Source organism: Chelonoidis abingdonii, chromosome 9, assembly GCF_003597395.2.
Source record: "Chelonoidis abingdonii isolate Lonesome George chromosome 9, CheloAbing_2.0, whole genome shotgun sequence".
Classification (NCBI taxonomy): domain Eukaryota; kingdom Metazoa; phylum Chordata; order Testudines; family Testudinidae; genus Chelonoidis; species Chelonoidis abingdonii.
Window position 1 is genome coordinate 69,473,174 of NC_133777.1, and position 27,815 is coordinate 69,500,988.

Here is a 27,815-nt window from a genome sequence, read left to right on the forward strand (position 1 = left end):
CTCTCTGTCTTGCTAGATATGGTCTTTGTAAATCTAAGTTTTGTTTTTGTGCACGTGTACATGATTTTACTGAGGGTCTTGCTTATGTAACTATGCTTTATCACCAACTGCATCTTGTAGAGTTTCCTGGCTTAACAAATCAGGATGATGCAAGCTGCAAGGCAGAGTTTAACTAGATGGTATAAACAAAGCTGGTAATATGTTGCCATGGAGAACATGCTCTAGCTACTGTGCACACATGCAATTCCCATTAGTCGCAGATATGTATGTGCATGGAGAGTGAGCCCTTGCATAGAGTACAGGAGGTGTGCTATGAATTACTGCAAAATCCGAATTGAACTGAAGATAAATTGCACTAAAGAGACAATCCTGCAAGGTGCTGAATTCCCTCAATTCTTATTAAATCAGTTGGGAGTTGAGAGCAGTCAGCACCTAACAGGATAGAGTTCAGCTTTAATCTTGCTGTGTGAATGTTTGGTGTTTGTGAAAGGTGACAAATCAAAAGGTTCTGGAGGCTGCAGTCCTTTATTTACCTGGAGGTCAGATACGGCACAGGCAGTGCATTCTTCCCCACACTGCCAGTCCACCACTATCGCTCAGCTCTGACTTGGAGGGAGCATCTCTAGAAGGGAGAGGCTAATTCAGTCGCCACACCCCAGTCAGTCAGTGCCCCTCATTGCCAAGAAGGATGCCAGTGAATATCAGCTGTTGGTGGTGATTGTGTGATATGGACATATGTCCATTAGGAACTGGCCTGTGACCAGCAACACATGACACAGACCACCAAACAGTCAGCAGAGGATGGTGATTTTTAGTCACTGGCTGCTCAGGCCCAGATTGGAGCCGGCAACTCAGAGGTGAAAGGCTCGCTGTCCCGTTACCAGTCTCCCTGCACCATTCGCTCCCCATTTGATTTGTACACCTGGGAAGATGATTAGTATTCTGTTTATGAGCATCTCACCTTCCCTTGGCCTTTCATCAAAACAATGTTTGATATTACAGAAGCCTGTGAACCACAAGACGTGTGCGTTAACTGAGCAGTGCTCAGCGATCTAGAAGGTCTTGAAACTGCCTGCAAAAAGAAAAATAGTTTTAATGCAGTGCCAGGCATTTGTTGTACGTACCAGATGAATGTGTGCAATTGCTCTGAGAGAGTATAGTCTTAATGGAACAACAGAGATCCCACAAGCAGAAAGTGCTGGGTTTTAAAATATTTGTTTGCATGAGTCAGATAGCTCGTTTATCCAGGAACCAATGGTCTACAGAATTGCCTGGTACTTTAGCCTTTTTTCAGATGCATAGGATATCCCACTAAAACCCTGAGGTCCTTATAGACTATGGGCTTGATTTTGAACTTGCTTAAATCATTTCTATGCTTGTCTAGCTACAGTGATCCAACCAGATTTAGAATCTAGACCCTAGAAATACTCTCTAATAGTGTCTATTATTTGAGTCATATTATTTGTGTTGGCATTTGATATTCCCATGCCAGAATTATGTGTTAGAAATCTTTAAACCACGATTTGAAGAGTTCAATAGCTCAGACGTAGGTTAGGGGTTTGATACAGGAGTGGGTGGATGAGATTGTGTGGCCTGCATTGTGCGTGAGGTCAGACTAGACGATCATAATTGTCCCTTCTGACCACAAAGTCTATGACTCTATGTTTGGGCATTTGGGTCATGACAAGCACTGTTGTGTAAAGGCCTGAGTACAGCACTGTGAATCCAGATCATCTCCGGATTTCTATTCTTATTATTTATTGCTATTACTGTAGCACCTCAAGGTTCAGTCTAGTCACAGACCAGGCCCTCGCTATGCAGTCCTGACTTTGCCATTGACTAGCTCTGTATCTTTGTCACCATTTTTCTGCCTGTTTCCTTTGCCATCAAATGGTGAAAATAATATAAACTTTCTTATAGCATCTTGCTGTTGTACAACTATTAGTTAATGCCAATATAAGTGCTTCAAGGATGTAAACAGCTATGTCCTGTGATTAAGCAGTAGTACAACATTCTTCCAAACAGTGAAGGAAGTAGTTCCGTTTTGCTTGGATATATTCAGTGAGAAGCTGATAACCAATTTGCAAGTAGTCTGCTTCCTTCAGTTTAATAGATGGTAGATTTCTTAATTTGTTTCCAGCCCATCAGGCATGACCAGTTTTAATATGAGTCTGTATCTGTAGTGATATACATGTAAGCAGGGTCTGAATGAGCTCTACTCTGACATCCAGTGATGAACTGGGGAGAAAGACAACGGGGCAGACCATATTTGCACAGACACACCTATTCTGCCTAGGTGTTCAGCAGACAGAGCTGCTTTGCCAAAGTGATCAGTTTTGGCCGGTTTTGGTTACAACCCACTTTGAATGCAGGAGTATCCTTATTGTATGAGTAAAGGAAAGCAGAACCTAGGTTCAGTCAAGGCATACAGTACTAACTTGCTAAGCAGGGGGCAAGGATGCCAAATGCCACTAACGATGAGAGCAGATGGGGACTGGTGTTCCTGCTCGACGGTGTGCACTCTGCCTAAAGAGTCCTAGCTACCGTTTGACCCTCCCCTCTCCAGTGTTTAAAGACAGAGCTGATTAGTCTCAATTGAGAGGCCTTGTTTCTGTTCAGTGATTACTAGAGCTGGAACCACTGATGAGCAGGTCTAGGAGCTAAGCTTTGGACGTGCTGTGGGGACAGTGTTGCAGTGAAAGACATGGAGAGGGAGCAGCACCCGACGTTCCCTGCTACCCAGTGAAATCATTAAGAGCTGGACTAAGTTGGGGAACCCCAGAACACGGCAAGCAGCAGTGGCAGTGATAAGTGGCAGAGATGAGTGGTGGCAGCAAGCGGCCAGCAATGGCAGAGATAACAACAGCAGCAAGCGGTGAGCAGTGGCAGAGATAGCAGCAACTAGGGCATGGCTTGATGCCCCACCCCGCCACCCCTCACCAAGAGTGATGGATGGACCCATGTGAATGCACCTCTGAATTCCAGGTCTTTGCTGGCTAAGGACAACCAACTGTGAGTGGGGAGCAGTGGAGAGAAAGGGGATGGGCATGCTGAAGGGATGTTCATTCGTCGGAGTTTCACACCGCGCAGTGGGAAACTGAGGCAAAGGACACCGCCCAAAGTACTGGGGGTGGGTGTTTGTTTATGGCTACATGCTTTGAGTGGTGGTTGTAGTGTTTTCTCAAATGAATGTTTGGTTCACTTTCCTTTTTAATACAAGTTTGTCTTTTGTTATACACAGACTCAATGCTTGCAACTGGGGAGATATTGCCTCTTAGAGGTGCCCAGGGGTGGTGTTTAGTTTTCCCAGATTACTGCATGGGGACTCAAGCCACTTCTGTTTTGTATTGTTCAGAGGAACCCCTAGATATTGAACCTCGTTGCTGCCGACTCCAGCTGGCAGAAAGGTTACATACATAATGAAGACTCCCTAGATGAACATTAGCACGAAGCTCATTTAAGCACTGAATCAAGTTATTATCTAATGCTAAGTATGCATGAAGTTCAGCAGGGCCAGAAGCATGTGCAGGGAAGCTGAGAGTTCTGATTTTCTACAAATTTGTTTATGCAGAGATGTGAAACTAACAGCTGCATGAGGCTCTAATGTATGGAACACCCGTCAAGTGTTCAGCTTCTGTGTATGTCAGGAAATGAGGCTTGATTAGTACATGAGAAGAAGCTTATTCGTGCAGTGCCACAGAGAGAGTTAAAAATGTGAATATCTGGGAGATAGCTGTGCAGTGCCAAAAATATACTCAGTTAAAGGTACATCTCTGTCAAAACCCTGGGGACCTGAGATATGTGCAAGTTTATACAGAGTTTGTTGAAATCCATGCCCTTAAGGAAGGGCCTTTGTAAGGCTCTTCAAGGTGCAGAAGCATTGCAATTTCTATCTGTCGCCAGCAGAGTGGATCAGCCATTCAGGGCCTCTTCTGCTGTCATAGTGGCAGTGCTCTCTGCTAACTCCAAATAGACGCGAGGGCTATGGGGGTGAACAAGGAAAGGAGCAACAGCATCCATTCTCCTGTGGATCCATTGTAGATGGAAAACATGTATCGGGGATGATCAGGGCGGCAGCTGCTAGAGAAAGGACAATGGAGGGGCTGTGCTGTCATAGAACCTTTCCTCCTTTTCTGGACCTGCACATCACACGGTCAGTTCAGTGTGGCTTTGTGCAAGTGTGGGGACAGGGGCACGGGGGGAGTAGGCAGAAAATTCACCATAGGGAGATTGAGGCAGCACAAACCCTTTTGCTTGGGATGGCCCGTTGGCAGGGAGCACGGCGGAGTGACTGAGAGATGCACTGATTCATTGTATCTGTAGCGCAGTCTCCAGTGGCAGCGCCCCTAAGGTGGGAAAGCTTTGGCAAGAAAAGTGCAACTTGGCTGGAGTGTTCTTGTTTGTTGAGCCTGATGAATGTAACTTTCTAGTGGTGTGTGATTTCCTGTTGCACTTACCGGACCTCTTCCTACCAAACAGTCTAGCTGCTGAGAGAGTGACTTCCGGTTACTGTAAAGAGAATGGGGCTGTCTGTCTCTATATGCTGCTGATTTCTTTGTCGCTGGGTAGTCAATTTCCCCTATCCAGTAAGGATTTACACCTACAGGAGACAGAAGGCATGACACCCTATTTTTCATGAGCATTAGCTTCAAATACTTCTGCATCAAACACTTGACCAGGCGCTCAATAAATTCTGTTTAGAAAGATTTTTCAAGTTGTAAATGTAACTGTTCCAGGTAGCGATGGGATTCCCTGAGCAACCATTAGGAACCACACCTCACAAGCTTCAGTTGCACCCAATGACTTCATATAATCAGCTGCTGGGCACACGCAGCTAATAGAGAGAGTTGTGCATGGCGGACACACAGGGCCTTGTTCAAAGACTGCCTGCTGCACACACATTCCATTCACTTTTATGCACAAGCTTCTGCATCCATAGCCCTCTCTCTCCATATCAGGGGCTCGTTACAAGGGAGCATCTTAATTGCATCACATGATGCACTGAGAGCAAAATCACATTACCCCAAAGTAAAGAAGACATAGAGACAGTTATCACAGAATCAAAGGAGATACAGATGAAAAGACCTGTTAGCTCAGCCAATTCCTCCTCCTGCCAATGCAAGGTGAGACTATTACACATATTTCCCCACTTTCATTGAAAGATTATTCCACAACCTAACAGACTTCACTGTTGGGTAGATTTTTTTTTTTACTTGTTACAGGTTTTCAAAAGACAGTTGGCTGGATGTGTACTTTTTTCCACAGCAAAACCCTGAGCGCAAGGCCACTGGTTGTGGAAAATCTGCCCACTGATGCACCATGTCTACACCACTCTGCTCCACTAAGGGACTTGCACCCAGCCTGTGCTACCACAGTGGTGCTGACCAAGTTGTTGGGGGAGGGAGAGAAAGGAGGGGATGTGCTGACTCAGCATATCCCCAGGGCAGCCTCTGCCAGCGTAAGATCCTGTGAAACCCTAACTCCAAATTCAAGCTCCATCTTTGGGAGAAACAGCTGAGAAGGACAGTGGTGCAGACACTACCTACACTTCCCCAGGAGCGAGACCCTCTAGGACACAGCAACCCCAGTTGTCTTAGAAGGGGGTAATCAGGCCCAATCACCTAATGCTAGACTATGTGTCCACAAAGGGGTTCTGCTGGCATAAGCCATGAGGAGGAAGATCAGGCAGCTTGTACCCGGATAAGGATGGCATTTCTAGCTGTTACAGACATCCACAGTTTTAATCACTGGAGTATACTTCTGTTCATGTCACCTATGCCAAACAATCATAGGAGGCCGGAACCTGATCCAGGCTTTCTGACTATAATAAACTGCTGCATCAATGACCACCCTCTGGCCTATGCCATGTCTACTAGAAGGAATAGGCAGTGCTGGGGGACTGGGCAGGTAATTCACCTGTTTAAAACTTTAACATGCTGACATACAGCGTATAGGATTGGGTTTTCTGGCTGTGTCCTGTTTCACTACTGCTACCCTTGCTATATTGTTTCTATGCTTTCACCTATGCTGTGTACAGGCACATCTCATAAGGATTTCATTTTATTACAAGCTATTTCAGCTACTGCACCTCCTCATAAAGTTTCTTTTCTGGCTGTTTATATCTATCTTTGCATTTCCAGTGTGCCCATTGCCACGGTCTCTGGGCAGAAGTGAACCGTCTCCTTGAGACTCAGCTAAATTGTTAGTTTTAACTATTTCACTCGAAAGGCCATGCTGATTACACTCAATGGAAAACAGACAACAGCATTGTGAATAATCATCTCCATATGACAAAATATTTTACTAATGAAGCACATGGGGAACATGTTATCACTAGTCTGTGCATTTGATTAGAGAATAGATACAGCCCATCTGAGTACCCCGGAGCACAATTATTTTGTTTCCAGGAATTACAACCAGCATGGATGGCAAGTTTGTAGAAATTTTGGTGGTGCCCAGAACCCGCCCCCCAAACTCTGCCCCCACCTGCCTAAGGCTCTGGGAGGGGCCTTGGAGGAGGAGGTCTGGGATGCAGATCTGGGCTGGGGATTAGGGTGCAGGAGGAGTGCAGGGTGCAGGCTTTAGGATGGAGTTTGGATGCTGGGTGCAGGCTCCGGACTGGGGCAGGGGGTGGGTGTGCAGGAGGGGGTGAGTGGTGCAGGCTTTGGGCTGGGGGTGGGGGCATAGGAAGGGGTGAGAGGTGCAGGCTCTGGGAGGGAGTTTGGGGGTGGGAAGGGATGTGTGGGAAGAGGGAGGGGGTGCACCCTCTGAGAGGGAGTTTGGGGATAGGAGGGAGTGCAGGGGTGAGGGCTGTGGGACTGAGGATGAGGGATTCATGATGCAGGAGGGGGCTCAGGGCTGGGGTTGAGGATTAGGGTGCTGGGGATGAGGGTTCTGGCTGGGGATGAGGGGTTCATGATGCAGGAGGGGGCTCAGGGCTGGGGCTGAGGATTAGGGTGCGGGGGATGAGGGTTCTGGCTGGGGATGAGGGGTTCGTGATGCAGGAGGGGGCTCAGGGCTAGGGCAGAGGGTTGAGGTGTGAGGTGAGGGCTGTGGGACTGAGGATGAGGGGTTCATGCTGCGGGGGGGGCTCAGGGCTTGATCTGAGGATTAAGGTGCGGGGGGATGAGGGCTCTGGCTGGGGATGAGGATTAGGGTGCGGGGGGATGAGGGCTCTGGCTGAGGATGAGGATTAGGGTGCAGGGGGATCATGGGTTCATGATGCGAGGGCACTCAGGGCTGGGGCTGAGGATTAGGGTGCAGGGGGATGAGGGCTCTGGCTGGGGATGAGGATCAGGCTGCGGGAGGATGAGGGCTTTGGCTGGGGATGAGGGCTCTGGCTGAGGATGCGGATTAGGGTGCAGGGGGATGAGGGGTTCATGATGCAAGGGCACTCAGGGCTGGGGCTGAGGATTAGGGTGCAGGGGGATGAGGGCTCTGGCTGGGGAGGAGGATCAGGGTGCGGGGGGATGAGGGCTCTGGCTGGGGAGGAGGATTTTGGGGCATTGGAGAGGCTCAGGGCTAGGGCAGGGTAAGGGCAGCCTGCCTTGCCATTAGTGGGGGGCAGGCACTAGGACCCTGGGGTAGCAGACAGCAGTTCTGCTGGGAATTGCTCTACTCCCACAGCACGAGCAGGCAGGGGAGAGGCGCCCGCTGCTTTTTGTCGGGCAGGGACGCAGCGTGGTGGTGGGGGGACACGCAGGGGGAGGGGTGGCAGGCGGGGGCTGAATATTCCTGGAGCCTGAGCACCGCAAATGTATATAACCCGCCGCCTATGACAACCAGAACTTGTATACAGTTATTGCAGTACAGTACACAGTCCTCTCGCTTCTCCTAAAAGACATTAAAATGCAGAAAATCTTTCATTTTTGGAAGTAAGGGCTCAGTTTTAAAACTTTATGGAAAATGATAAACTCAGACTACACTGTCAAAGAAGTAACCATGTGTGATGTCTGTCTGTGTACAGAGAAAGAAAGGGAGAGAACATCATAACGTAGTTCATAAATTCTATGTCCAGATGTCTCATTTAATGCAAACGTTTAACATAGCCTAACACTAAAACTACAGCACAGGAGTTAACATTAAGTTAAAGTGACATTCCCAACATAAAACTGATACATTTAAAAATGTCACTGCCCCTATTACTAACAACACTCAAGAGTATGGAAATATAAATAATTTTTAATATCTAATTTATTTCTCAGCATTTATGCTGCTTGTTTCCTTTTTGCATTTTCACTCAATCTCTTGAAGGGACCTTCAAAATTGAACCTACAAATCAAGCTCATATGCATCTTTGCACACAAACACAGTGGGTGAAATCCCGGTCCTACAGAAGTTTGAGAGTTTTGGCCCTGTCTTCAGCAGAGCCAGGATTTCATTTGTTGTTTACTAGCATACATCAAAACGTCAGACACACACACCATGTATGTGTATGCGTAAATAGCTACACAATGAAATAGGTGTGCCCATATTTGTGACTATAGATCAGGGAGGCACACTTGTAAATTTTACCCGTATTAAAAACTTGTTTATAGTCAGTTGCACTACTCATTTCTCAAGTATTGGTATACATTGCCATTGGGAATTATAACACTTAAGAGGAATCTTTAAATCTAAAATGATTTTTTTAAATTACAAAACTATTTTTGTTAATGTTAATTTTAGTAAAAATCAACCAAAGCTTTCCCCCCCCGCAAAAAATAGTCTGAACTAGTTCAGGGTACCTTTAAAATATGCAAAATGGTGTGCATGTGTATGTATATACACAATTTTTATGTACAGGGATCATGACTGATAAGTATGCATGGATATCTGAATCCATTCTTTAATACTAGCTTTTCATGCACCATGAGTCTTACAGAAGAAACTTTGGCTAAAACTCTCCAGAGTAAGGCTTGGCAAATAAAAAAAAAAAAAAGCTTTTTCTTTCAACATCATGATATCGTAACCTGAGAAAGTTTCATACATTTAAATTTCCCAAGAGAATATATTTCCTCTTAGAAACTTACTGGTTGAATTACTGCGAGTCCTTTGGCAGCTGGCTTTAGTGTGCAGAAAACAATTAGTTTGTATTTCCAATTTCACAGGCCTTTCATTACAGACACCTGTTGAGGTTTCCTGAAAAGAGACCCAGAATATTTTAAATACAGATCTGACCAGTTATGTTTTTACTGAGAGTGCTAATCCCTTCACTAAGTGCAGCAACAAAAAACATATAAATTAATCTCCATTTTTTAAAAAAAGTATCACAATTTAGTTTGCACAAACTTCAGCCTGGATTTTAACTTCTATCCCAGAACTTGGGGAGAAAAGCAGTTTATCTGGCATAAATGGAATGATGAGGGATGGTGGTTCCAAATGATTTGTTTGATAATGTTTCTTGCAAAACATCAGAAGTAATTGTAACTTACCTGAGAACTAGTATGGAAATACATGCAGTTTAGAAGTTACATTCAGGATGCTAGGTAAAAAATGAGTCCATCTCCCTCTTCTTCCTCCACTCCCAACAAATTTACAAGCATATTTTCATTTCTTGGTAAACTCTAGATACGCTGGTGTAAATATCAGATGTGACTAGTGGTTTGGTTTTAAAGGGGCCTGATTTTTTGGAGGGTGGATGATTAGCACTTTCTGAGAATCAGGTCCTTTCAAGGAGTTCCAAGACAGGCACCCAAAATCACTTTTGGGTTAGAGAGTTGGGTGTAATCATTTACTTTTCCCATCAAACTAGGAACCCCACTCTAAGCATACTTTAAAAATAACGAGTTCCATCCATCTATGGATCTAGGCAATGCAATTTATTGCAATTAATAGGCTGTATTGAGCCCTGTCAATTCTAAAAGAATGATAACTGTTGGCAGTGTAATCATACTATAAAACAGTATTAATTGCATGGAAAAACCCCTCTCTCTCTCTCTCTCGCTGTTAAATCGTTGGGAAAATAGCGATGATATAATCAAGTGTATGTGACAAACTATCACTTGCATAAAAAGCCAAGTCAATTTTACTCAAGGGAATCTTGCAGGGGTTGAGAAGGCCACAAATGGTATAGGAGCAGGGCCTATATGTCATAAGATGTTGAGAGCCAACAAAAAGATGTAACCTACTACCCGAAGTCTAGTTTTAGTAGAGCTGTTTGAAGGTATCCTATCACAGTGAGCCAATGAATGATAACTTTCCTCTTCAGCAGCAGGTGGCGGCACTGCCAAATCATAAAGAAATACGTCTTGCTTCTGGCTTGCTTCCCCTAGTGAATTCTTTAGAATAAGAAGCCCAAAGAAGAGTCTGAAGGGTGTGTTGCGAAACTGATTTTATAGCTTTTGGCTAAGCAGCCAGTTCCAGAATCTCATTTCAAAAATGTTTTCTATTCACTTGTAGTTTTGTTTTTCGGCCAACGTAATGTATGTTTTAAAGTGCACGGTGGGGCCTACCCTGGCTGAGGCTGTTGGGTGCTACCACAATATAAATGTTAAATATAGTCTGCCTTTATAAATCAGAAGTCCTCTTTGATTTTGAAAGGAAAAATAAATAAACTCCTGGTTAAAGTCTAACAGCCCTCAGGGTGAGGGACAATGTACAGTTTGAAGATGCTAAAAAGAGGCACACTCTAGGCAGGACTGCAGGCTTCAGTTCTCATTTCTCTAACTAATCCTGTACTGGCTATGTGAGTTTCCCGGGCTCTAGATAACTGAACTTTTTTTTTCCCATCAACATTTAGGTCCCAGTCCTGCAATGAACACCTATGCAGACACCATTGACTTCAAAGGGGCTCCATGCAGATGCAAGGCAGGGAAGTACCCCATGGAACTCACTGCAGGAATGGTGCCTTAGGGCTTGTCTACACAGTGCTTCAGTCTCTACTAGCTGGGTATAAATTCTAGTGCAGTGGTTCTCAAACTAGGGCCACCGCTTGTTCAGCGAAAGCCCTTGGCAGGTTGGGCTGGTTTGTTTACCTGCTGTGTCCGCAGGTTCGGCATATCACAGCTCCTGCTGGCTGGAGTTTACTGTCTGAGGCCAATGGGGGATGCAGAAAGCGGCGTAGGCCGAGGGACGTGTTGGCCGCCCTTCCTGCAGCCTCCATTGGCCTGGAACAGTGAACCGCGGCTAGTGGGAGCGATGATCGGCTGGACCTGCGGACGTGGCAGGTAAACAAACTGGCCTGGCCCACCAGGGGCTTTCCCTGAACAAGTGGCGGCCCTAGTTTGAGAACCACTGTTCTAGTGTGCCCTAGTGTGTTGCACACTAATTGGCCCAGGTGCACCCTGGTGGCGCACAGTAAAAGCTCCCTAGTCTGCATTAATGTAGTCCCGTTTCAAACACTACTACCTTAATGTGCACTAGACTGTGTCCAGTACCCGCTGTCTTCATGTCATTTTTGCTAACATGCCATTTGCTTTTATCAAAAAGTGAATGTCCTGTCCAATCATTTATTCTGAGTCTCTCCTACAAATTATGGAAGTAGGGTTTTAATTTAAATGAATGCATTTATGTAAAATGTAATAAAGCTCTGGCTTCATTATTATTTTTTAATGCCTTTACACTATATGGCAGATTACTGGGTGAGCAGTAAGGACTAAATTAGGGAAATACAACCGGCATCACTCAGATGTGTGCTTTAGAGTAGATTAAAACCCTGAGATCTGGATCCAAATGGCCCATCCACAAAAAAAATCAAAGGGTTTCCACTGAAAAAGGGCTTGTTTGTAATACTTCTTCCTCACTGTCCTATGAGTGCTATCTCGTGCTCTCCAATCCCCACGGCAAACCCTAGCACTCTGTAGCAGTGGGTCCCTCAGCTATAGAGCCTTGGATCCAAACTTGATGGGTCCTTGGCCCTTTCCCAGCCCAGGTCCTGGGTTCATGGATCTTCCCTTCATCCACTCCAGCTTTGGTCAGTTTGTACATAGAAAACACACAGTGGTGGGATATGTGCTTATGAAAGGAGTGATTGTATACTCCCAGTTAGAATTTCCAAGGGCTGATGGCTCCCCATAGTCTCTATTTGTTCTGGAAGAGTTACACTGAAGGTTAGCAGACTTAGACCACATGAGGTTTTGGGGTTTGTCAAGAAGAGAAAAAACAGATGTTCCAGATGTTCAGTGCACGGATTCCTCGTCTTTCAGGTAAATGCTGTTGGACAGCCATGGAGATGTGGGGTGGGGCACAGCCCTCACACTTACCTTGCTAGCAATCACCAAATTCACCAGACCTGTTGCTGACCGAATGAGAGATTCAGCCTCTTTGCTGGTGAGCTCTTTAAGTGATTGTCCATTTAGTGTTAACAATTCATCCCCTGGGCTTAGACGACCATCCCTTTAAAAAAACACACACACACAGTATTACAGAGCCAAGAACAATACAGCATATATTGAGATTGTTCTTGGTGTCTCGTCCGCAAAGGAGCCACATGAAATCTCTCCTTTCCTCTGCCACTTTGAACACGCTGATGCAGGGGCTGGCTACAATCACAGATGACTCCCTGCTAGCACTCCTTAGTGCACAAGTATCAGAGGGGTAGCTGTGTTAGTCTGGATCTGTAAATCCATGCATCCAACGAAGTGGGTATTCACCCACAAAAGTTCATGCTCTAATACATCTGTTAGTCTATAAGGTGCCACAGGACTTTTTGCCGCTTAGTACACAAGACATCCCAAAGAGCTCCCTCTTCCCTCACCAGTCTAAGCTGTGCAGAGCACTGTGTACTGCGCTCTCTTAAGAGAACTCAGGGCCATAATGCCTTCCAGTACTTCTGGTAGCATGGTGGCCCTTACCAAGGGCTATTCAAAAGAGGATACCATAAATCTTGTACAATGCACAAGATAGCATCTTTCTAATCAATTATTTAGATAGTGCATAAAGAGTGCACTTAAAAAGTTTGCGGATTATACCAAGCTGGGAGGGGTTGCAAGGGCTTTGGAGGATAGGATTAAAATTCAAAATGATCTGGACAAACTGGAAAAATGGTCTGAAGTAAATTGGATGAAATTCAATAAAGACAAATGCAAAGTACTCCATTTAGGAAGGAACAATCAGTTGCACACATACAAAATGGGAAATGACTGCCTAGGAAGAAGTACTGCAGAAAGGGATCTGGGGCCCATAGTGGATTGCAAGCTAAATATGAGTGAAGAGTGTAATGCTGTTGCAAAACAAGTGAACACTATTCTGTCATGTTGTAAGCAAGACACAAGAAGTAATTTCTCCACTCTACTCAGCACTGTGACCAATTCTAGGTGCCACATTTCAGGAAAAATGTGGACAAACTGGAAAAAGTCCAGAGGACAACAACAAAGATGATTTAAAGGTATAGAAAACATGACCTATGAGAAAAGATTGAAAACATTGGGTTTGTTTAGTCTGGAGAAGAGAAGGCAGGGGTCGGGCAGAAGATAACAGTTTTCAAGGACATAAAAGGTTGTTACAAGGAGGAGGAAGAGACATTGTTCTTGTTAATCTCCGTGGACAGGACAAGAGACAATGGGCTTAAATTGCAGCAAGGGTGGTTTAGATTGGACATTAGGAAAAACTGGAACAAAGCACTGGAACAAATTGCCTAGGAAGGTTGTGGAATCTCTGTCATTGGAGGTTTTAAGAAAGGGTAGAGAAACGTGTGTCAGGGATTGTCTAGCTATTACATAGTCCTGCCTTGAGTTCAGGGGATTGGACTAGATGATCTCTCGAGGTCCCTTCCAGACCTACACCTCTATGATTCTATAATCCTTATTTGCGATTAACATTGAGAAGAGTTAGAGCTGACCATGGCTGCATCTTGTTATTTCTAATATGTGTAACCATTTCTTCAGCTCAGTGCAATATAAGATGTTTCCTGTGCATCACTGCATTCCTTTGGATTTAAGATCTTAAAGTGCAGTTAGTGTCAGAAGATGGATCCTGCACAAACCATCATGTTAGTCCATAAAAATAATTATAAACCAAGTACCTGTGGGCAGCACCCCCATTGATCACCTGGCTGACTGTGAACCCTTTCCCAACAGAAGTGCAGTTGGGGGTTCTCGAGACTCGGATCCCCAGGCCATCATTTCCAGTGGCTATACAAAGCCTCCAGATGCAGCCATCCTGGTTCAGGAAGATGAAGACAAAAACTCTTTATTAAGTCAAAGTAAATATGTAGAGAATGTTTAAATTATTTACAGTTTGATTTTTTTTAAAAAAAAAAATTCAATTTTCTTGGTCCTAGATCCAGATTATGTCTAAGCACAAGAAAAGTAGAAGCTGAATGCAGCTCACTTGTGAGTAGATGCTGTTGTGTGAGACAAACATGTCAAACAATTCTTCTCCATGGGACTGCAATGGCTTCTGATTACCATAGGAAAAGATTATAGTACGATGTGTTTTGCCATGAAGAGGCAAGAGAGCAGTTGACAGATTTTTGACAATAGGGATGTGTGAGTTTTTTGCCCATGCCAACTGGAAGGAAAGGGAGAGACAGAAATAATAAGTTAAATACGCTGGGACACATTTATACTTGACTTTATTTATACTTATTTTTTGACATGTTGGGGCAAATTTTCAGCCAGTCTCAAGCTCCACTCTATTCAGAGACACCTCCTCCCATTGAAACCCACATATGGGTTCCCCGACTTGTGTACAGGTCTTAGATCCCCATCCCACAAGAAGAACTGCTTGATTCCCAGTTGAGTTAGTGGAGCTCCATGCAGGCGGCTTCATGGTTTTCTTTGCAAGATCAGAAGCTTAGATTGTAGATTCTTTGGGGGCAGGAATTATCTCAATACGTGTTGTCCACATATGCAGTGGGGACACTATCCTGACTCAGATTTCAAGGCAGGCGCTACTGTTATTTAAATGCCAAATAATAATAATAAGAGGTGGTTTGGATATTTTTCTGAGCACAATCATTTGTATGCATTAAATTAGTGAGAATGCAAAAATGGAAGCTAGTTCTGTTGTGTGTCTCACAAATACTAGAGAACGGCTAGCTATATTTTTTGTTTTAAATCCCCTTTTTTAACCCCATCAGGCTTGGTTAATTTTCAGTTTAGCTCTATCTGTCAAACACATTAGAAATTAGTTTTTGTTGGAGGGATGTATAGCAATTTGTATGTGTTGTCATCATTTTCAGTTTTTAGTTCCGGATATAGATCATTATATTAATATCCAAGTTATAGCAACATGACATAAAAGCTGACCTTTAAAAAATAAATATTAGACTGGCCAATGTTACAGCAGCCAATTTGTTTGGGCTTTGCACTTTAATGTCTTATTTCCTGTCTCATTTATTATTTTATATATAAAAATGCTCTGCTAGTGCTTCCAAGAGCAGAGCAGTTATTAGTTTTGCCTCTTTCTTTAATGTGTCCTGTTGGTTTTGTTGGGTGACTCATAGTTCCAGGCCTGGCAAATGTAGAGAACTTGTTAAAATCAAGTTGGCAGGTTTGCTGGGTGGGCAGGGGGTTCCTCCTAGGGCACCAGACCTAGTTGTTACTGGAACATATGTTTAATGCATATTGGTTGCCAGTGAATAAAAAAAATCTTTCACTTATAGGCAGCTTTGCCATACAGAGCTTAATGAAGCTGGTGAAACATGTATTTCACATCTGTTCACATTTTATTGACCCCAAGCATGCAAATAAAATGAAGGCCTTTCAATAGTGCACTGTTAGTAAGATTAGATTTAAGCAAAAAATCTCAGTCTGGAAGAAAAATCTGAATCAAAGGAATATTGCAAGAACCTTTTGGAAGCTTTTGTGTCTAGATTCAGCTGATTTTTCATGCTTTTCATTTTGCAACCAATTTTCTTCATTCTTGTCATGTCAAAGGCCAAATCTCAGGATATTTTTCTCTCTGCCATTTCGGAGATTTCCTTTTCTGTCATTTTCTCATTAGACATTTCTAGCTGAGAGTCCTGTCTTGAAACATCTCCTTCCAGATGCTGTTTTGAAATAAGAGTAACCACGACTTCACTGGAAAACTGAAACTCTTTTGTGCACTCCAAATGTAACTCACAATAGTTAGATTGTCTGAAATGAAATACATGGCTGCACATGGATGGTTCAAGGAAGGTCTGGTAATCACTTAACCAGGCATATGATGATAACCTGATTGACTCTGTTTAAAAAACAGTAATAACAATATAACACAGAGTGCAACTATTAGGCTTCTGTATCCTGCTGAATGCTAAAGAGCTGTGATTTCTGAGTCAATGACCGATTAGGAGAATAGAGCCTTTCTGAATTTTCTTGCAGAGAAATTGTATTGTGTCAGTTTTGAAAAATAGGACCAGAGGCCTCACTGGTGTAAATCAGCAGAGCTCCATTGATTTTGATATGTTCAGTTGAAGAACTGGCCCTTTAAAAACTTTTACCCAAAATTCCATTTATTGTCCTAGCATCCGTCTGCAAATTCCCTTTGCAGTTAATAAAGGTACCAGCTGGTACCTATGAAAAATCCATGGGCTAGTGGAACTGTGTCATTGGAGGTGGCCGCCCTACTCCTTCCCTCTCTGTTTTACCACCTTCTTGCCAATTGTCCTCCTTCTCGGTAGTGAGATTATGAGATCAGTGGTACATGAATTAATAGGATGATGCAACAGGTGGGGCATGGGATTCAGGTTCCCACAAAACCCTGGCTATAGCTAGTTGATGGATAGAGAGACAGGTAAACAGATCATGCAGTATAAATAATCAGTCTATTCATCAACTATCCTTAGCCATGTTTTTTTTCTGGGAACCTGCCCCACCTGTTGTATCACCCACTTCCTACATGTCACATCTCTCTCAGCAAGTTTAAGAGAGAACCTGTCTCTGATCTCACAGTCCCATTTCTGGGAAAGGCACAAGGGAGAGGATGGAAAGACAGAGGGAGAGCACCCATGAAGAAAGTGAAGGAATAAATACAGCCTCCCTCCCAACCAACCTTGTCCGGCTGTCATGCCATAACCCTGTTTCTGAGACATCACAGTCTTCTGCCATGGAAATCGTCCTGTCACAAAGAATGGGTCAAATCATCCTCTTCTGGAAAATGGGAAGTTAACAAAAAATATACCAGGATGATGATGATGATGATGCAGAAAAAGTGACTTATTTTTTCTCTCAGGCATAAGAAATTGAAGGCCACATGGAAGAGGCCAGGGGTATGGTTCTGGAACCACACAGAGCTCTATGATCCACTGACAATCCTGATTCCAGTCTTTTGGTGGTTGGGCAGAAAAGCTGCCCCTCAACATTGTACGCTGAACTAGATACCCTCTCTCCCTGAGTAGCCTTATTGACATGGCTATTATTACAGAGATTGGATGTTACATGCCACTGCCCAACATGAGTGAGAGTGAGATGTGCAGGAGAAGCCACATATAATGTAGTGCAGCCACAAGCAGGAATAGACTAGATGGGGACTACTGCTTGAAATTGCTTGCTACAGTGGGTGTCCCTCGTCTCACCCATTCCTCCCCATGACTGACTTTGTCTCTGATTTCTCAGTAGCCCTATCAGATATACCCTCCTTCCACAACTTTTGCCTCAGTGTCAGTGCACCAAGTGTCATCAAGAGCAGAGAGGCAATAAAGCAGATCTTCTAATTTACACACCAGCATCCTTACTGTTTGGTGCACACATGAAAAGCCAGGAAGTTACTTTGAGCAGCACATGACAAGCGAACGCATTCAGATTGGAGCATTCTTTCCCAGTGATCATCCTGCTCGGGTAACTTATTATAGGCTACCAGCCTTTGGCTTGACATTCTATTTTCTTCGTTGTTTTTTTAATCAAGGTCACAGTAGCTTGAGTCATCTGCACTTCTTAGTATTGGATGTGTTGAAAGATCATAGCACACCCAGTAGAACTTACTTAACAAAATCCTTAACTTTTGTGACACATAGAAAGAGAATTCCAATGATTGAGAGAGGTCAAAATAGCCCCTATCACTAGCCTCCCAAAGCTGCATTTTCAGACAGATACCGACCAGCACAATAATATTTTATGCTGTTAGGATTCTGTAGTCTGATATCAGAGATTCACCAATGCTAGACTTTAAGGCCAGAAGGGCCCCTTGCGATAGTCTAGTCTGACTTCCTGCATAACACAGGCCATGGGATTTCTCATAGGACCCATCCAGATGAAGATTGAGATGCCTTCCTTTCTTGGTGAATACTGTTAAGAATACTCTGAATACTGCCAGACTATTCTTGCCATGAGAATCGATCAAAAATAAAAAAGATTATGTAGGCATCTAGAAGATTTGGAAAGCATTTTCATTCCATGGCTTTTCCAAATGGACCAATTTTCATTTTCCAGACAACTTTTTGTATGGTTGTATATTTTTATAGTGATATTGGGAAGTTTGTCTCAGACAATATCAAACTCACTTAGAATATAGCTTCATGCCAACTACAGAGTAATCCAGTGGTTCTCAAACTTTGGTACTGGTGACTGCTTTCACATAGCAAGCCTCTGAGTGCGACCCCCCAATAAATTAAAAACACTTTTTTATATATTTAACACCATTATAAATGCTGGTGGCAAAGCGAGGTTTGGGGTGGAGGCTGACAGCTCGCAACCCCCAGGTAATAACCTCGTGACCCCCTGAGGGGTCCCGACCCCCATTTTGAGAACCCTTGGAGTAATCAGTAAGGGACCTTTTGTTTCACCCTAGGTCCATCTACCCATTGGGAACATAGAATTGCATACTCCCCAGTTTAATCACTGAGCATGCATTCTGAAATTAGCAACACTTTATTTGCTGGGTTAAAATAATCCCCAAAATGCATACTGGGGACTAACCATGCTTTGAATGTTCCTCCTTGAAAGCAAAGGCAAATGATTTAGAACAATAATGTAATCAGAATGTCAGAAGAACCTTTCCATGATCTTTTCAGTTTGAATTCACATCAAAGTATTTGTTTATTTTCATAAGCAGAATAAGTGTCCCATAGTGAGACTGTTACACAAGTTATAGTTCCCAGGATTCATTTGAAACTCAGCCACAGTATCAGTTATCAGGATTGTCACAGTAGACCAAAAATGTTGTGACTTTGCCTAGAAATCAGTTATGAGTCAAACCTAGTACACAGCACACTCTGCTACTTTATAATAATACACGTCAGTGTGGTGAAGACTGTATGCAACCTCACACGATTGTTGCTTTAATGGTACAAATCACTAAGGTGGAACTGGGAGAATCTACGTTGGCACAAGTCACTTGTTATACTAGAACCAGAGTCTGCCCCAGGGGTTGCACTGATGTGGCTACATCAGTATAGCCGCACTGGAACAAAAAAATGTCTTTAGTTGCATTGTGCTCAATTTCTGTTTGTTAAATAAGAGCAAAGTAGTAGTAGTATTCTCCTTAAACTCTGAGGATAGGACGAGAAGCAATGGGCTTAAATTGCAGCAAGGGCACTTTAGGTTGGACATTAGGCAAAACTTCCGGTCAGGGTGGTTAAGCACTGGACGAAATTGCCTAGGGATGCTGTAGAATCTCCATCATTAGAGATTTTAAAGAGCATATTAAACAAACACCTGTAAGGATGGTTTGGATAATACTTAGGGCTGGTCTTCACTACGGGAAGATGGATGCTGCTGCAATCGATGCAGCAGGGATCAATTTAGTGGGTCAAGTGAAGACCCGCTAAATCGACCGCAGAGCGCTCTCTGGTCAACCCCGGTACTCCAGTTCTTCAAGAAGGCTAAGGGCGCCTCCCATCGAAGCAGTGAAGACACCGGGGTAAGTTGACCTAAGCTACGTCAACTCCAGCTAAATTATTCACGTAGCTGGCGTAGTGTAACTTAGGTCGACTTACCCAGTAGTGAAGACAAGCCCTTAGTCCTACCATGAGTACAGGGGACTGGACTAGATGACCTCTCAAGGTCCCTTCCAGTCCTATGATTATGGTGCAAGTCACGTACAATTCTCAGCGTCTTTGTAAGCTGTCAGTGTGGCCCTCCAGAGCACAACAAACAAAACAAGCCACGTCTTCCAGAGATCAGAAGTGTTGCCTTAGTTTCCACACTTCCATCTATTCACAGCTGCTCTGTTTTGACAGCGACAAAGACCCTTGTAGTACTTCTATTATTCTTGTTACAATCACTGGTTATCAAAATTATTTCTATGTAATATGTAAATGATAGCTACAGTCAGATCATGGCACTTCCTATGATATCTATTGTGTCGATACATAGAACTTGCCAAGTATTTGCAACAAGAGTACCTGAAACTGGTTGGCTGAAATAAAGTGATGCTGGAAACACTGTGTAATTTAATCACAGTATGAACACTAGTGAATCATACACAATTAACAGGGTAAGGCTCAGACAGGAGCATGAATTCATCTGCTGGGCATGGAAGGAACTGCTTTTTGAGAGTTCAGTGCTCTGGATTTCCATCTACATCTGGCGCATCCGTACGCAATGCACAGTAAATCATTTAATATTATTTTAACAACTTCTCCCCTCCAGCAAACACCCTCAGTAGGTCTTTGTGGAAGATGTTCACACCTTCAGTGTCATGGGCACTACGCATAGGGCTGAAGGTATTGCCAGGCAAAAAAATGATGGACTAACCCAATAGGCTGGCACAGCTGTGTGCCCCAGTAATGTCACAAAAAAATGGATTCTGATTCCCTGAAATGAGAATGGGCCGTGCATTGACCAGTGAATTTCTGCAGCTGGTTATAGAGAGGAATAGAGAGCCTGACACACTGGGACCTGAAGAAAATCACCAACTTTTCTGGATGTTTGAGGAGAGAGGTTTTAAGAGAGGGCCAGGGGCTCTCTAATACATGCTGCATGAAGGAGCCAGTTATGACAGACTCGTGTGGCATAGAGGGGATGTACCAATCACTTCATTGCATATTGCAGAGCCTCAGCAAAATGACAGAGAAGGGAGATCAAAGTACATGATGCCGGCATCTCTGCTCTCATAGGAGGAGAAATGAAGACTTGATGGCATCACCATGATTCCACCCTGTATACAGAAGGTTAACAAGTGCCACTAGGGGACACTTACATTGTTAAAGATGAATTAATGTGTAACTGTTCTCCAGCGGCAGTAGCTAACCTGACTACTGTAAATTCAAGGCACCTGGATTCTCTGACTTAACTATCTTTGGTAAAACGGTGAGAAGTCATATGCTGGTGAACCTGGTAGCAGTTATTGGAACTTGGAGTGCTTTGGGTTTGTGGATGGACAAGTTGCAATCTCTGACAAGTACATGAGGTGGGAGGGATAGCTCAGTGGTTTGAGCATTGGCCTGCTAAATCCAGGGTTGTGAGTTCAGTCCTCAAGGGGGCCACTTAGGGGTCTGGGGCAAAAATCAGTACGTGGTCCTGCTAGTGAAGGCAGGGGGCTGGACTCAATGACCTTTCAAGGTCCCTTCCAGTTCTAGGAGATAGGTATGTCTCTTATTATTATTAGAATGCACTGTGCAAGGAAGATAGAGAGGAATCGTTTGGCTGGCAGAGGTCAGCAGCCTCCTTTCATTTGCAGAGTGAGATCACCAGCCAGAATGTGGAATGTTTCCATGCTGGAGAAAGGGTGTGGTTTTGCAGAGCTCCATTGTGATTGTGTGTCTTTTGGGGCTGACTCAATTTAAGTCATTTTTTTTTCTTTCCGTTGAAATTCAGTAGAATGCAGGGGGGAGGGCCTCCATTTTGAGACTGAAATGTTGCATACTATAGTCTCCTGATTCCCTTTTTGTCAAGTTTGGGCTATGTGCTGTGATTATTAGAGAGAAGCTCAAGCAGCATGATGTAGATTTGGTTTCAGAGTTTAAACACCATAAATATTAGTTGATGTTTGGATATGAAGTTTTGATTTGAGCCCATTGCTAAAGAAGATATGCAAAAATGAATGGAAGGAATATTTAATACGAAGGAATCAGTTCCCTCATACAGGACAATATTTGCATTGCTAATATGAATATGATGTAATAGGTATTAGGATACCATGGAGGTCACCAGCTATAAATTACCTAGGTATTGTGATGGCTGCAGTAAAGTAGTGAGGAACAGGTATGTTAGCCCCAGGCAAAACAAATCCCTGGTACCACGGTAACCAAATGGCAGTTGCTCCAGGTTAATCAAGACACCTGGGGCCAATTAAGATCCTTCTAGAAGGCAGTGGAGATAGCTACATTGATTGGGACACCTGAAGCCAATCAAGGGCTGGCTGGAACTAGTTAAAAGACTTCCAGTTACTCACTGAGGTGTGCAAGTGAAGAGCTGGGAGCAAGAGGTGCAAGGGACTGGGACTGGGGAACTAAGGAGTACAAGCAGTATCAGACACCAGGAGGAAGGTCCTGTGGTGAGGATAAAGAAGGTGTTAAGAGGAGGCCATGGGGAAATAGCCCAGGGAGTTGGAGCTGTCATGCAGCTGTTACAGTAGCAGAGGTGGCTCCAGGCCCCAGCAAGCCAGGCGTGTGCTTGGGGCGGCATACCGTGGGGAGCGCTGCACTAGTCGCCGGAAGGGCGGCAGGCAGAGTGCCTTCAGCGACACGCCTGCGGGAGGTCCACCGGAGCCGCACGACCGGCAACCGGCAGAGCACCCCCTGCAGCACGCCTCCATGCTTGGGGCGGCGAAATGTCTAGAGCCGCCCCTGTACAGGAGGCACTATAGACAGCTGCAATCCACAGGGCCCTGGGCTGGAACCCAGAGTAGAGGGCGGGCCCGGTTTCCCCCCAAACCTCGCAACTCCTGATCAGACACAGGAGGAGTTGACCCAGACTGTGGGTTCCATCACAGGGGAAGGTCACTGAGGTGAGCAAATCCACCAATAAGCGCAAGACCCACCAAGGTAGAGGAGGAACTTTGTCACAATATATGTCTATTGAGTTCCTGTCACCAAGAAGGTTCTCATAAGAACATAAGTGCTTTAGTCTTTACTAGATGAGTGACAGACTAAGTACTGTATATTAGGAGATGCTTCACTTACGTCTGTAATGCAGCCACCTCTGGGATGAAAACAATGTAGCTGCTTAACAGCACACAGCAACAATATACAATACTTCAGGACAGAAAGTGATGAAATATGCAGCATCCAACTGAAATTGTAGAGGGAATTTATTATAGGTGTCCAGAACGTAATCACTCAATTTGAAAAATGGCCAGAATGGTGGGGTTACTACATTTCGTCTTCATAAAAGCAGCATTAGTTTTTTAATGACCAGAGATACTTAGGGTCTCACTTTTATATCTATTAAGAAGGTGACATCTCTAGCAACATAGTCTCTAGCACACTTCAAACTCAGACAGATCATTTGCTTACTGGATCATCTGAGTTTCCTATAGTGCTAACCCAGCTGCACCTCGCTGTAATGACAGCTGATCTGCTGCATTTCCGATAGAGTGCACCTGCTGTGCTGCTGAATGCACTGAGTAGGGTTTAACATTCCAGTGACTTCAATGGCATGTCAGTCAGCAGAGTACAGTGGAGAGACCTTGTAGTCCAAGAGGGAGTATAATACATTTTGTGTGCTATTTATACAGAGTTAGAAAACTGCTGCCTCATGATCGCTGAGAATCAGTGGGGTGTCTTCTGGGCCCTGAGATTCATGAAACCATAACATCAAATAAAAAAAAGAGTCAGTGAATTGCCTACCTGGATGAAGAACTTTCTTCTCATATTCTTGCAGCTCTCACTTGCATCATCTTTGGACTCAATCACATTGGTGATCACAAGAGGATAAGGAGTGCTGTTATCCGATTCTGAAGTGCACAGCACTTGTAGTCCAGGGCAACTGTCAGTTTCCTCTTGATCCCAATTGGTAGAAATCTCAATGGGGTCAGGGCATTTCTCATCTGGACTCGATCCATCATCAGTATTCTTGGCATTACAGAGTATAAGTGATCTTGAAATGGAGCGAAACTTTTTTGATTTTCTACTCCCAATGCTGCTCTGTCCATCCATCTTCAGTGAGCTGGTGATGCTGCCCTTTTTCCTCTCGTGTTCCCATTTATGTGGCATGACAGTGCCAATAACTTTCTCTAGTCCTCAGCAGCTAAATATCTTCCTGGAAGAGAAATATAAAAAGTGAGTTATAATTTGCCTCGTCCTTTTTTTCCCCTCCCAATAACCTACACTACTGAAAAGTTGGGATGAACAAACTGAGTCAACAGAGCCTTTCAGTCTGCTAACAACCATGTGATGTCTTATGACTTGCAGCGTTTATTTCTGAGAAGTGCTGTACTAAATTCTCCTTCACCTTTTCATTCTCTTCCCATGCTCTCCAACCACAGAGGAGTGCTTTTAACAAATGTTTTTGAGGCTTCCCTTGCGTTGCTTCTTCCTGGTTTCTGCTGAATTTGCAGGATGAAATCCCAAATTAAAAAGAAGATACACAAAAGCACTATTCTATCCTTCAAACTCACATAGGATTGTATTGTAATTCAAATAGGATTAATCAAATTGTTAAGGTTAAATTCTCTGCCTGGCACATCTGACTTGTAAGTGGTTTAGCTAAAGTAGATCTTAGCCGTGAATAAGGAAGGAATGTCAGGCTGGAGTGGAAACACATACCTTTGGACAGCTAAGCTCACTTAAAAGACTGTGTTTAATTGCAGGAGATCCATTGAAGCCATTTAGATGTGAATACCTGATTAAGGATTGAACCTCAGAAAAGAATACAACTCCACCGTATTAATGCAAAAATAACCCATTAAAGGAATTATTTTTTCCACTGTATGTTTCCGCATACCAAATCAAAATAAAACAGCAGAAATGCCACAGAGTAGCAATATGACATAAAAAATTGGTACTTTATAAAATGAATATTAAGTAAAGGAATAAGCATATTAGAAAAATTAAGAAAAACTAGTCAAATTTTCAGCATAACCATTTTCCATCATAAAATGCAAGTTAGTTGAAATCGAAATGGTTTTCAGAAGCGTATTGATTTTTGGTGGGTGAAAGTTTAAATGAATCATTCTGACATTCTCATTTCTTTTTGATAACATTGAAACATTTTGTTTTAACTTTTATCATCTCAAGTAATTTCATTTATGCTTTTATAGTATATCACAGTATTAATTTGAATAGTATATATTTATTGTTATATATTATTATGTTTTGACAGTATCTAAATGAAATGTGTTTACCCTACTGAAACTAAACGATTTTACATTATTGAAATAAAATGTTGCTGAGCCTAAATTTTTTGGCATTTCCCATTTCACAGAAAATTTTGACTTTTCATTCCAATTCTGAATGAAAACAAATTTTGAAATGTAGGAATTTCCTACAGAACAGAAATTCTGTTTTCTGGCCAGCTCTAGTAAGAAAGTTATGCAATTGTATAGGGTTTATTCCTCCTGTTTTTATCTTCCTCTTGATCTGTTTATTAAAATTCACAGGTCCGGGAAAGTTATGGAATGTAGTTTACATTAAATTGAAAAGCATATTTAAAATAATTCTTTTCAAGTCTGTAGCTTTGGCCCATGCAATTTGCACAATATGCTTTAAACTGGGATTTCTTTCTCTCTCTTTTAGTGACTCTAGTGCTGGTTAAAGTTGTAAACCTGGCTGGAATATCTGCTTCGGGCCTGACCAGGAAGAAAAGTGCTGAGAGAATGATTCAATCTCTATGTTCCATTCAGTCCTTAGTATCTCTGAAAGTGCTAGCAAAGGTGCCAGGTAATACTAATTATGATGTGATGAGTTGAGGATTTTGTTGGATATTTTTGAAATTAATTAAATCTTATTATTATGAATGTTTAATAGCACAAAGATCACAGACAGTGCAATAAAGCACAGAAAATATATGCACAGGGAGATGATACTGTGGGAACGCTTCTCAGAGGGCTCAGCTTCACGGTTTACAAGCACAAATTGCCCTTGAAAAAAGTTGCAAAATTTGCACCTATGTCTTTTGTGTCAGCAAATGAATTGTGGGTGTAAGTCATAAGTTGCATGTTACAACTGAGATTTCTACCCACAGCTCTGTTGGCGATGCAAAAATGTGGGTGCAAATTTTGCACAGGCAAATTGCAGCCGCAAAAGGGAGACCAGCCATCTGAAAATTATAGGCTTGTAGATTTTACACCAAGCCAGCTCCACTGTATAATAGAACCCTACAAGACAGCCTCAGAATTATATTCCTGTCCTCTACCTCTCCAGCAAATACCCATAGAAACCAAACCAAACACTGAGGAAAAGAAGGAAAAATGAATATGGTAATGTGTAATAGAGAACCTGAGCAAAAGAGCTATATGATGGGAAATATGTAGCTGCTAGAGGAGTACAAGACCCAATCTGCCTCAAAGTGTGTTTAATTTTGTAAAAGAAAAACAAACATTGCACATAGCCTTTTCATGAGAAGCAAAGAGATCCCTTTATCCATCATTGAGAAGTATGCTAATACATATGGTGCCTTGAAGAGGTTCAGGCATTTTGATAGGTGATACTCTTTTATAAGAGTTTAGGATAATTTATTTTCTATCATAGTAATAATAATATCTTTCTGCTTCATAGTGTCTTTCATCCAACTGGATCCCAGAATACTTCGCAAATTACATACTAGCACTAGGTGAGAGATTTTTTCCAAAAGAATGTTCTTCCATCAGAAAATGCCGATTCATTGAAATCAGAATGTTGTATTGGAACGTGTCGATTTCAATGAAAATTTTTATGGAAACCTGCCTGGTTTCCTGCCAGCTCCTTGGCAGTTCTCCTGGTGTTCTGGCACAGAGACTGGGCTCCTTGGGCTTCCAAGCTCTCTGGTTTCAGTTTTGAAGGAATCTTTCAACATCTAATCCTAATGCAGGGCTGTACCTCCCAGCTCTGTAATCATACAATGCTGTACCTCCTCTAGTTTCCCATTTTTGTTGAATGGAATCCTTCTCTCTGAAAAATCCCAGTACCTATCTCCTCTTATTGCTCATAGTTTTATCAAAAAGCTGAGTGAAGTTAACAAGGGTCTGGTCAGTTTCAGGGATGCTATTCAGAGGTGTAAGTTAATGAAACTGACAAGAATCATGATCATTTCAGTTAGCAGCTGCTTGGGAAAACTAGAAGCCAGGCAGAGAGAGGTACTGGGGTTATTCATAGAGAAGACTTCCCCAGGCTCTGAGTTACAAGGAGTATGGGAGCTGGCCCTGGAAATCTTTGAAAAATTCCATTTCTGTTCTTCCAACATGGATTTCTTTTTGCTGTGAAAAAATTCATAGATTTTTTTTTTTTTAAAGCAAAAAAGCTCCAGAACAAGCCCTGACTCTTACAACCTATGACAAAGAAAAAAAAGGCCTTGATTTAGGAAAGCACGTAAGCATGTGCACAAGTCCCAAACACATGCTTAAAGTTAAGTACATATGTAATTGTTTTGTTTTGTTAATGGAATGCTTTCCTGCCTAAAAATCCCACAAACAGTAAAACATGTGGAACTCAGTTAATCCACCCACGTCAGAATAGAAGAGGGTATTTAGGCACAGCTAGATAGGCATGGAGAGGCAGCATGGTTGAATTAATCAGTAACCTGTGTTCTGTTCTCAGCTGTGACGCTGACTTGTTCGGTAACATTGGGCGAGTCACTTCACCTCTCTGTGCCTGTTTCCCCATCAGTAAAATGAGGGTAATAATACTCACCAGAATCCTCTATTTGTGAAGCACTTTGAGATATATGGATTTAAAGTGCAATGTACTATTGTTAGTCACAACTTTAACAGCCTAATGCATATTCAAATAACAAGCAAATGTGCACATTGATCTAATTAAGTATCACATCTGCAGTTTGTATTACACTTTTTACATGGAATAATTTGCATTAGTTAACGCTAAATGACACCCACCCATATTATTGCATAACGTCTTTGGGGGGTTGTTTTAGTTTTGTTGCTTTTGGGTTAAATAA

The 27,815-nt window shown here is 43.0% G+C and overlaps 1 protein-coding gene across 1 annotated transcript in view; it reads right to left on the bottom strand.

Moving 5' to 3' along the window:
- The window catches only part of IL16 (interleukin 16), a 46,706-nt gene extending 22,768 nt beyond the window's left edge, over positions 1 to 23,938 (bottom strand). The window contains exons 1-7 of the mRNA XM_032771893.2: positions 23,573 to 23,938; positions 13,943 to 14,079; positions 12,183 to 12,315; positions 10,110 to 10,259; positions 9,012 to 9,120; positions 4,458 to 4,600; positions 962 to 1,072 (exon numbers count right to left, since the gene is read on the bottom strand). Coding sequence (XP_032627784.1) covers positions 962 to 1,072; positions 4,458 to 4,600; positions 9,012 to 9,120; positions 10,110 to 10,259; positions 12,183 to 12,315; positions 13,943 to 14,079; positions 23,573 to 23,938 — 1,149 coding nt within the window. The remainder of the gene's footprint in view (positions 1 to 961; positions 1,073 to 4,457; positions 4,601 to 9,011; positions 9,121 to 10,109; positions 10,260 to 12,182; positions 12,316 to 13,942; positions 14,080 to 23,572) is intronic.
- Between the last annotated feature and the right edge of the window lie 3,877 nt (positions 23,939 to 27,815).